Consider the following 12,586-nt stretch of genomic DNA (forward strand, 5'->3'; position numbering starts at 1 on the left):
CAAGGAGAGGATGGAATAACAGCTGAAATACTCAAAGAAATGGGAGAATTAGGGACGGAAGTCATGCTTAGAATTTGCAATGAGATCTGGTATACCGGAAAGTGGCCAAATGACTGGGGTAAACTCACGTTTATTCCCATATACAAAAAAGGTTCTCCGACAGATTGCAGTAATTACCGTACAGTAGCGTTGATATCTCACGCGAGCAAAGTACTTCTAACAATAATCAATGAAAGATTAAAATCCAATCTCTTACCGCAAATTCCACAAGAACAATGCGGATTCGTCCCAGGTAGGGGAACAAGAGAACACATTCTTAATATTCGTCAAATTATCGAAAAATAGAAAAATAGAGTTTAACATAGAAATATATTTGTGTTTTGTTGACTGCTCCAAGGCCTTCGATAACGTAAAATGGCATAAAATGTGGCATATACTTAGAGAAATGGGTACGCCAGAACATCTAATCTATCTATTACAAACACTTTATGTAAATAACACCGCTAATGTAAGAGTTAATAATGTGGTTTCGAAAAACTTCAAATTAAAATCTGGAGTGCGGCAGGGATGTATAATATCCCCCATTCTATTCAATATATATATATATATATATATATATATATATATATATATATATATATATATATATATATATATATATATATATATATATATATATATATATATATATATATATATATATATATAATATATATATAGTGAACACATTATGCGTCAAGTTTTTGAGGAATGGCAAGGTGGAGCAACGATAGGAGGATGAAAAATAAAAAACCTACGTTATGCTGATGACACTGTTATATTGGCGTCTTCACCAGAAGAACTGGAAGAAATTATGAATAGGCTAGGAGCGGTGAGTACAGAATATGGTTTGAAAATAAATATACAGAAAACCAAAGTAATGATCATCGATAGAATCAGAAACAACCAACCGGAGATAAGAGACTTGGCAGGTTACGAAGTGGTCAGACAATTGAATTACTTAGGATCCGTTATTACTAAAGGGTCGTTTAAACACAGCGATAAATCAAACAACTTATCAAGGTCAATCGAGTTGTTGCAACTTATCATTGTGTGTAAACGGTGCATCGCACAACTTATCAAAGTTGGAGTTAGGTTGAAGGTGGTATCGCATTGAATCGCAGCGTCTAAACAGCGTTTCAACTTGTCATCACAACTAGTTGCTGTGACTTATCGTTGTGTTTAAACGACGCTTAACAGTGGAGGATGCGTAGACGAGATCCGTAGGCGCATCATAATGGCCAGATTGGCAACAGCCAATCTCACAAACATATGTAAGAATACTGACATTACAAAAAACACAAAATTACGCCTTGTTCGAGCGTTAATATTTCCTATCGCCACCTACGCTTCAGAGACTTGGACTATCAAAAAAGCAGATTCAAAACGTATAATGGCATTTGAAATGTGGGTCTACCGGAGAATGTTGCCCATACCATGGACCGCACATCGCACAAATAATTCAATATTAGCCGAACTTAACATAAAAACTAGACTCAGCACAACTATCAACCAATATATACTGAGATATTTTGGACATATAACCAGAAGAAGGGAAGGCATGGAACGAATGATAGTTGAAGGCAACGTAGAGGGCAGAAGATCCAGAGGAAGATCTCCATTACGATGGTCGGACCAAATAAGGGACATGACTGGTTACTCGTTCTCCGAAACAAAACAACACGCCCAGGAGAGAGGGGATTTGATAGAAATAGTCAAACGACTTACATGACGCCACTACATCCTTACGAAGGAGAACAGATAGAGGAGGGAGGGTCTGATACATCCAAATCAAATATGATAACTGAAGATATTATAGGATTTAGTGAGCTTAAAAAACCTTTTTCCACAGGAACTGGATTTGATCATACTTATGAGGCCTGTAACTTAAAAATTCGAATTTTCTCAGATATGAGGTATACACCGTTAGACACGTTTAAGGTCCTCCTACAAACGCTCAGTTCTTGACGCAATTCGTAGGTTAAACTTTTGAATAAATGTCGAAAAACCAAAATTTTCAAAGTTCAATTTTTTAAATTTTCGGCTATACTGAGCAGTGGGTATGTCTAATCCTAACCGCTTTGGCACCATTTAAATGCCTAACTTAACGCCATTAATTTGGTTTACTTGCGGTTTTCTTGTCTCTTCTTAAACCTTAGATATATACCCCCAAAAATATGCCATTTTGTACCTACCCAGTCATCTAGCTGGCTTATGGGTGGTCAAAAATCACAAACTACACCGGTTCCTGAATCGGCTCTGACCCCCTTTCCCCATTTTCCCTTTTTTAAGTAGAAATTGAGTCATATTTCTGAGCTCGGTAACTTTTGAATTTTATAACCGATTTTCAAAATTAGACATGCGTTGGAAAGGTAATGATCAGTACTATCAGAAGCCGTAAAGTTTGGACTTCAATTTACGAAATGTTTGGGAGTTTTGGGGACGAGAACGAAAACCAGACCCTAACTGGAAAGGGTCGTAAAATCCACCCCCTTGGACCAAAATGGATGATTGATATATGGATGGACAGGTCTTTTCCTAAAATTTAACATGAAATTTGGCCAAATTTTCAATTCAGTCAGATTTCGAAAATCGAATATTTCGTGTATATAATAGTGGTCGCATGTAGGGGGGTTGTGCGCCACTGGCGAGAACTGCCGTTTCTGGGATTCTATTTGTTTGTTTTATGTATATACTTAACGTATCCATCAGTTTACATAGGTGAGGGAGCCTCACGTTCAATTTCAAGTGAGGTCTTCTTTCAAATCTTGCCGTTTGTTTCTAACATTGTACTATTTTCTAAAATTTTCTTTTAATTGGTAACTATAATTTGTTTTAACGTTGTAACATTGTTTAACATACATAAATACATAAACACAGTATTTAATTTAAAATTTATTAAATAATAGTAATTTATTATAAAATGTACAATATTAACACATAGTTTGCCTTTTACTTCTTCAAAATAACATTACAATATCTAAATATCATACCTAATATAAAACATGGAAGAATTCTATTCTCACTCCAAAGTTTAAAAAGGTGAGCAATTGGTCAGGTTACAAATATTCTTTTGAAGAATATTAAGAAATCTAATTATAATAAATCATATAAAAAGCAAATAAATATACAAACACTGGGTAATAGCCTACAAAATTTATTAATTTAAGTTTATAAAGTATCCATCTCCATGACTATTGTTTTACAATCGAATAAAAATAATTAAAACTAAATCTTCACTTCACATTTGTTTTTATTTTAGTTGATGGATTTAATAAACAATAATTTATTGATTAAAGCACTGTGTATTACTGTTTTCTAAATTATTATATTTATTCTTTCAATGGCAAGGAAATGTTCTAAATTGTGAACTTTTATTTATGATGGTAAACAGCTATCGATGTTGTAGTCATTTGCATCAATTTGGTTATTAAGTATTGAATTTTGGATTTATTTTATATGTTTTTTTATGTTTTATTTTGGATTAACAATTCGGTTTTATTTCCGGAGAAAATAAAACTTTTAATGAGACCAAGTTTATGGTTACGCCTTCGTGGTTTCTATTGCTTGCAAACCAAGCGAATGTTGAATTAAAGAGGACTAGGGGAGGTCTAAAATTTGCACCTCACTTCTCGTCTATTCAACGAGGCAAATTACAACGAAAACATGGTCTCGATACTCAGTAAGGAGTAAAACTAATACAAAAGAATTCGCCGTGAAACGAAATCAAAAGACATATAATATTTCAGTTTGTTCAGAGAGCGGCATAAACACCCTTACCAGTTTCATTCTCATTAGAATTGAGTGGTTTCTATTACTTGCAAACCAAATGAATGTTGAATTAAAGAAGGTCTAGGGGAGGTCTACAATTAAAGACCTCCTAAATAAATTAGAATGTGATTACAGTACATATTGCTTGAAATAAAAAAATACCAACTTTTTGACACTATTAATATTCTCAAAAACAAATTTTAAATCTAGATTCATAAAACAATTGAGTTTGGCAGATGATGCAAGTAATTATCCGCTCCTATATCTATTTACCCCAAATCCAAAAATAACTGTCTTTAATAAATAACTATTGCAACAATTTAGAAAACAGCGGCGTTCAATATTAGTCTGGGAGCCACGGCAGGGGGGTCGGGTATGTACTTTTATGTCCCCTCTGTGTCTTGACGTTTTGTATGTTTTTTGGTGTGTAGATTTTTTAGATGATCCTGCTGAAAATACGTCACACAATTCGTTATTAACAGTTTAATTGTTTAAATTATTGAACATCCTAAACTGTTAGTAATTTTATTAACGTGAAAATTGTTTATTTTGAAAAAATCAACAAAATGGTGTTTGCTAAATTTTATTCCGATTGTTAGAACCTGAGTTATAACAAATTTCGTGAAAAACAATGGCAAAATAGAATAGACTTTTTGAAGTAAAACTCGGCTTTCTTAGCTGCGATTAACTTTCTAAATCCCTCTGTAATTTTTTATCTTTAAATAAAATTGCAAAATTAATTTATATTTTATTTATTTATTTTTTTAAATAAAAAAGATATAACAATTAAGCATTAAAGATGTCACTACTAAGTTGCGAATTATTCGCAACTTAACCGATTTATAATAGATTTAAACAAAATTAAGAGATACAATTTAAAAATCTAACTAATCTAAGTTATAGAACAACTCAAAACGAACATTTTAAGCTTTGGTAAATGTTTCTATGTTAATTTTTGACCAAGATTAAGCTTTATTTCTGTTTTTATAACAAGTTTCTAGAATCAAATGTAAGCCAGTTACGCTCAAAATAAAGTTGGTCCCTTTTGTTTTGGCAAAAAAAAGCAGGAAGATCAACCCCTAATTAGCAACTTAAATTAAATTAATCGTTACCGCTTCACAAATTATTTTACTTATTATGTTGTGTTTATATTATGAACTGTAAGTTTCACCGATTCAAAGTGCTTATTTTTGAATAAAATTTGGTTTTAAAATAAAATTCTTAAAATTTATGATTTTGAAAAAAAAAATGGATTTTTCGAAATAACTTAAAAATTGTTAGAGATACCAAAAATCTCAAAAAACAAAAAAGTCAGCATTGCTTTTCTGAATATCTTGTATGTTTTTTTTTCTGTAAGACAAAAATTGATTAAGATTTGGTGTTTCGAAATCTGCATACACTCGTGATCAGTGACTCGTTCAATCTCTTTTAACTACAGCCCTTTCAAAAGTAAGGACTTTGTACCGATGAAACTTATAGATCATATAAACAATACATACACGAGTAAAGAAACTTGTGAAGGGTAACGATTAAGTTCATTTGAGATTCTAATTAGGAGGTGATTTTCCCGATTTTTTTAACCAAAAAAAGGACTAACTTTATTTTAAGCATAACTTGTTTACTTCTGATACTAAAAATTTTTTTTATAAAACAAAAACGATGTTTTTTAAACAGTTTAAATAAGTCATAATACGTTTTCCCCAAAAAGTGCCTTATTTTTTGATTATTTCACGTTAAACTATTCCATTTGGAATTTGACGAATATGAACCTATTTTTCATTAGCTATAACTCTGTTTCTGTTGGGCATAGAGACCTAATATATACACCATTTTGTTAAATTTTTTACAGGATATATTTTTGCTCAAACTGTTTTTTTCAAAAAATACTCACTTTTTGAGTTATTTGCGAACATCTGTCTAAAAGCGTGGTTATTTTGTTGAAAAATGAACATATTCACTCGTAAATAACTCGAAAAGTATTGACTTAATGAAAAAACTCTATAAAACTTACTTAAAATTAATCAGGTTATCCATTTCCGGACTTACTTTGTACGTATATTTTTTTAACCCCCAAGAAGGGGTGAAACCCACCCCAGCACAATATCACTTTTTCTTTGACTTGTTGGCTATGTGTTTTCCAAATTTAATGTCAATCCAAGAAGTTCTGTAAAATTTAGAGTTTTTGCAATATTTTACCGTTAAAGAACGTACTACTATATCAAATGCCTATTTTGCAATTGTTTTTCATGAAATTTGTTATAATTCCGGTTCTAACAATCGTATCAAAGTTTACCAGACGCTATTTTTTAATTTTTTCACAAGGAACCATTTTCATTTTGGTAAAATTAAATATCTTTAATGGTTTAGAAGATACAATAATTTAAACAAATAAATTGTTAATAACAAATTATTTGACGGCTTTTCAGCCTGGTACCATCGAAAAATCTAATCTACGTAGCAAAAATATAAAAAACATCAAGATACCGAAGGTACTTAAAATTGCATACTTAACCTCTCCTGGGACTCGATTTTTGACCCTTCGCTTCGTTATCGAACGTATTCGCTTCGTATCTGTTTAGTATACGAAGCGAATACGTTCGATAACGAAGCGAAGGGTCAAAAATCGAGGTCCTGGCTCCTAGACTATTATATTATGTTATTTACAAATTTTATTTTTATAGTATCTACACAATAATAAAATTTGATATATTTATATAAGAAAATACGTGCTGTAATGAAAAAAGAAAATAATAAATATTAACAGATATTTACAAATAAACATAATATAACAACAATGAGGAATTTATAAATAAATTTTGAATTGATCTAAATTCCCACAGTTACTAAATTTTAAAGCCATACTAAATTGACCTAGGAAAAATAAAGTGAACCGTCTATGGCAAAAAACTGTGGGGAACGTATTATGGTTGTCATTATATCATTAAACAATATTGACATTTATGAAGAATGGCAGCACTTCTTATATGAGGGATGTTATCAAACGAGCTTTGAAGTTAACCAACCTCTCACTGGTTTGGGCCAAACGCTAAAAAATAAAAATAAGTTTATTAATAATAATCATAAAAAACACAGAATAAAATTTGTTTTTATAAAATGAAGCTATTATTTAAATTAGATATAGCAACTTTTACTATCTTCAACGGTTTAAAAATAAATGTGATCCATCAAAATAACCATTTTAAAAGTTATCTATCCCTTGCTGTTACTACATGACACAATTTTTTATTAGTCCACTTATTTATCATTTATGTAAACAATTCTATTTTATATTTTGATTGTGATCTAAGATATGAGTCTCGTTTGATTGCATATTGTTTGCAATGCTGTCCTTTTCTCTATATATAATTTCTTACGTATTTTCTTGATATTTGCTTCCGTCATTTTTAAATTTTTTTCACTGATTGCCCCTATCCTAATATGTTTTGTACATAAGAATGTCGTTAGATATTACTCCTGCTAAGTAGTCTCCTGACTACTAAGTGGCCTCCTTTATTCAGATGGACTTACCCAAGTTTTTTTCATGTATTTTGACCCGTAGAATACGAATTTTTTGGGTAACAGTTGATTCGGATGTCGATAAGATTGTTATTGACCAAGAACTTGAGGAATTACATAACCGCGATCTCTCGCAAAACAAAACATTTTTTGGTATTTTTTGGGTCATTCTAAGCAAAACATGTTTCTACAATTTTTTTCGTAGGATGGCTAGTTTTCGAGATAACCGCGGTTGAACTTTCAAAAAAATCGAAAAATTGCAATTTTTGAACCCGAATAACTTTTGATTAAAAAATAAAATAGCCAGTCTGCTTACCGCATTTGAAAGTTTAAGTCAAATTATATCGGTTTTAATTATTTGCATTGCTAAAAATTTATTTTTTTATTGTTTAACAAAGCTATAAACACATAGTGTTTCCCGTGCCTTTACATGCATTTTAACGCATGCTACGTAGAAATAGCCTCGATTGCACTAGTACCTATTCTACCTACTCGTTAGATTTTAAATGAGAAATTATAGAAAACATCACTCACGCACTAGGTGTTTGTAGCTTTGTTTAACAATAACACAATAAATTTTTAGCAATGCAAATAATCAAAACCGATATAATTTGACTTGAACTTTCAAAGGCGCTAAGCAGAATTGCTATTTTATTTTTTAATCAAAAGTTATTCGGGTTTAAAAATTGCAGTTTTTCGATTTTTTGAAAGTTCAACCGCGGTTATCTCGAAAACTGAGCATCCTACGGGAAAACTTGTTAGAACATTTTTTACTTAGAATGACCCAAAAAATACAAAAAAATGTTTTGTTTTGTGAGAAACCTCTGTTATGTAATTCCTCAAGTTCTTGGTCAATAAAAATCTTATCGACATCCGGATCAACTGTTACCCAAAAAATTCGTATTCTACGGGTCAAAATACATGAAAAAAACTTGGGTAAGTCCATCTAAATAAAGGAGGCCGTTGTACCCCCCTGGCGACAGGACTAAAGGGGTAAGGTTTTGCTTAATTGTCTGTACCCAGGGTATCGTATCAGATAACATTCAGGTTTTATTAGGTAGATATGGAATTATATACAGTGGATTTCTTAAGAGTCACGTAAGAGAAGCTTCTGAACAAAATAATAGAGTTGGATCCAAAAGTAAAGACAAAAGCTGATTTAGCACCTTACAATTTAAGCTAGGCTTGCTACTATTGGGTTGTATTAAAAAACACTGAGTTGAGTTTATAAAAAATCCTGACGTTTCTAAAAAAATTTCAAATGAATTCAAAATAGGTAAACTAAGATATAACAGAGAGATAGTATAATACCATTGTAATTCGTCATAATAATGGACAGAATTGTAAAGAACTAATTCTAAATAAGAAAGCCCAAATATATCTAATAATTGGATATGGGAACCTGCAACTAGGGATTGTAATCCAGCAGCATTTTCAATTCAGCTGGATTTTTGCAAGATTGGCCTGAATCCAGCTGGATCCAGTGCGTATCCAGCAAAATGTGGAATCAAAATAAAAACACGATTTAAATGTTTTTTGTCTGTATGCTAAATTTCTAAACAACAGAAACATGAATTATTTAGTTTTATGTAAGTGATACCTTAAAAACATAGGCTTAACCTACTTCGCACAGAACTGCACATATAGCCGGTTGCGAACAAAGCCCTTCCGGCCTCTGTGCTGATCGGTTTTAAGGTCATCATCAAATAGTCATAGACCATTGACAAACGATCGCCTTTCACTCCTTCGGGCTCATAAACCGCCATATCCTTTTCCAAAATCTTTTCGTAATCTTTTTGAGAATCAGTTTTTTGGCTATAAATGTTTTCCCTTTCTCGTTTCAATTCAATCTCAGGTTCTTGTTCCAAAGTAAAATTCACAGGCTCCGGATTAGTTCGCCCATCTTCTTCCATTATCTCTTGCACTGGTTCCACAGTTACTTGTTTATTTATACGAATCAACAAATATTTCATCTCTTGTCGCATTGCATTCTTTTTCGGCATGGGGAAGTAACCAGGATTGTTTAGTCCTTTGTCATACTTTTTTTGATTTTGTAAATACACTAATGTACCTGTAATCTCATAGAGACGCGCCGCGCCGTTCCGTGATTCTTTTGCGTAGTGCTTCCGATAGATCGGCATTAAGTCCTGGCTATTTAGTTTGTCTAAGACAAATTTCATAGTTGTGTCGGCCGTTATCAAAGTGGAATCTATTCTGTAAAGAGCTTCTACAGCCGGTTAAAAGTGGTCAAGAGGGAAACTGGTGTAGAAATAATAAGGAAAAAGCCGAAGCATTTGCAAATCACCTCACTAATTTATTCCAGCCACATCCCATGGAAGATGGTGACACAGAGGAAGAAATAAATGACTTCCTGGAATCGCCCTACCAGATGGACTTACCTATACAAAAAATCACCACTAAAGAAGTTAGAAATATGATCCAGCATGAAATCAGTCCAAAAAAAGCTCCAGGGTATGACCTGATCAACGGGAAAGTACTGCAGCAATTGACATGCAAAGGTCTGAAAATGATAACGCAAGTATTTAATGCAATATTTAGGCTAGGTTACTACCCAGAACAATGGAAAGTTGCTCAAATTATTCTCATACCTATGCCAGGGAAAAATAAAACTCAGGTGACTTCATACGGACCAATAAGCCTTCTACCTGTTCTATCAAAAATTTTGGAAAAACTTCTCCTTAAACAATTATCCCCAGTTATAGAAGAAAGGAAACTAATTCCCCAACACCAATTTGGGTTCAGAACACAACACGGAACGATAGAACAAGTACATAGACTGGTAAAACACATCAGAAGTGATCTAGAAAATAAAAGGTATTGTTCTGCTGCATTACTGGACATTGGTCATGCCTTCGACAAGGTATGGCATGCTGGTATGCTCTTTAAACTAAAGAAAAACCTTCCTCATCCTCTTTATCAAATCCTAAAAAGCTATTTTTTCAACCGACATTTCCTAGTCAAGCAGGATAATGAATACACAAGCCTAAGACCAATAAAAGCCGGAGTACCACAAGGAAGTGTCTTGGGACCGATATTGTACTTGATCAACACTGCTGACCTACCTACAAGTAACCAAACAACGTGTGCAACTTTTGCTGATGACACTGCTGTACTAGCCTCTCACCATGATCCAAATACAGCATCCAGAGCCCTTCAGAAAGACTTTAATAATATACAAATATGGCTTAAAAAATGGAAGATAGGCGAATGAGAGTAAATCCATCCATGTAACCTTCACCATGAGAAGACAAACATGTCCATCTGTAACACTAAATGAAACGCAACTCCCACAAACCGATACTGTCAAGTACCTAGGAATCCATCTTGATAGGGGATTAACTTGGCAAAAACACATTTTTATAAAACGAAAACAACTAGGAATAAAATTAATTACGAGAAATGTACTGGATCATCGGTCGTAAATCTCAACTATCACTTGAAAACAAACTGCTGATATATAAAACTATATTAAAACCAGTGTGGACCTATGGTATCCAACTTTGGGGGACAGCCAGTCAAAATAACCTAGAAATATTGCAGAGATTCCAGAATAAAGTCCTTAGAACAATGCTGAATGCCCCTTGGTACGTGCCAAACTATGTGATAGAGCAAGACCTCAATGTGCCATTCATAAAAACAGTAATAACGGAATATTACAAAAAATATTCCAAGAGACTAAAATGTCATCCAAACAAGTTAGCCAGCAACCTCACTGATGACCACAATGATGTACGACGCCTGAAGAGATTCAAAGTAGTGAACCTAGCAAGAAGATTCGAATAATCTGTGATAACTAAACTTATTTTAATTTGTTTTAATTTAATTTATGTAAAGAGGCTGATCACTGGATCTCCCTCTACAGGTTAAATTTTCAATTTTTGCCAAATAATTTACCTATTGTTCTTAGTTGAGGACAGATTGTAAATATTACATTAAAAAAAGTGGGGATTAACTCGGTGATGATTGACCACTGGCCTGTAGAGAATTTTATCGCAGAATCAATGTATATCAACGCTTTATCGATGCAAACTTTTAAGCTATAGAAACTTTCCAGCATACTGAGCTACTGCCAGCGCGATAGAATGGCAAGTTGCCAACTCACGGCTTTGAATAAAGAGGCTAATGAAGACATTAACCCTTATCCGAGCAAGGTGGGTCCAACGGGCCCGAGACCCAATTCTTTTGTCATAAACTGATAGAAAAATTTTTGTTGAATTTTATGCATCACTGAATTTGTTTAGAAGTATGTTTCCTGCAACATAGTCATGAGCTATTCAAAATACATATTCATTATCATTTTTGAAATTATTGCGTCGAAAGAATTTTGTCACGTAAAGGGGCAAAACGAGCCCGTCGGACCCTATTTGTATTTATACCTAAGTCTAAATCTTTGTTACAGAAGTTAATCTGGCAGTCAGGTAATGCTTTTTTGGATTATCTAAACGACTTTTATGAATCCAGAAATCCAATAATAAAGTTAGACTTTTTAACTGTAACAAACAACGTAAACGTCTCTTCGATGTGAACATCAAAGAGATTCTTACAATAGGTGTTATATCTATTCTAAATGAAATTTAAAAACTGGTAATCATTGTTGAAATGCAATAATAAGAACTAGGAAGGAAAAAAAGGGAAAACTATCACATAATTAAAGATAATGGCCAAAAATAGAAATGCAAGGAAAAAAGAGAAGATAAAGAACTGGAGTCCCAATCCGATGCCTGAGAGGGTAAAAGGATATGAGAAAAAGAAGAGTTTCTAAAAAGCATATTTTAGGAGCTTCAGTCACTGGAGAGTATTTTACTAAAGACAAAGGCTGGTTAGAATTTAAACCAGGATTCTTACTGATATCTTGTGCTAATAAAAGTTGATATATCCAGAAAGCATAATTTAGGAACTTCAGTTACATGGTTTATTTCACTTAGACCGAAAAGGATAGTAGCATTACCCCATTCCCTGAACAGTCTGAACACCTGAACATAGCTGACAAAGACCTCCGATTCTTAGAGATATAAGCCCCAGAATATTTAAAGAAGTCATCTAGGTATTGGTAGTAATTTATAAATCTGGCCATTTAAAACATATTATTGCTCAAACAAAATAACATCGCTTAACCTAGTATAAATTCTATAAGACCCAATAACTAATCTGCAAAGGGCAATATTTTAACAAAATGAGAAAAGTGCTCTGCACAAGAGATTTGAAGTTGGAGCTAAGAGTTAGGTTGGCTAGGTGCTAC

The 12,586-nt window shown here is 32.9% G+C and overlaps 1 protein-coding gene across 3 annotated transcripts in view; it reads right to left on the reverse strand.

Moving 5' to 3' along the window:
• Positions 1 to 2,921: 2,921 nt before the first annotated feature.
• The window catches only part of LOC114325161 (uncharacterized), a 272,355-nt gene continuing 262,690 nt past the window's right edge, over positions 2,922 to 12,586 (reverse strand). For all 3 annotated transcript variants that reach the window (XM_028273130.2, XM_028273129.2, XM_028273131.2), the window contains one exon: positions 2,922 to 6,856. In XM_028273130.2, the coding sequence (XP_028128931.2) occupies positions 6,791 to 6,856 (66 nt within the window). In that variant the 3' untranslated portion in view covers positions 2,922 to 6,790. The remainder of the gene's footprint in view (positions 6,857 to 12,586) is intronic.

Source organism: Diabrotica virgifera, chromosome 5 (assembly GCF_917563875.1).
Source record: "Diabrotica virgifera virgifera chromosome 5, PGI_DIABVI_V3a".
NCBI lineage: Eukaryota > Metazoa > Arthropoda > Insecta > Coleoptera > Chrysomelidae > Diabrotica > Diabrotica virgifera.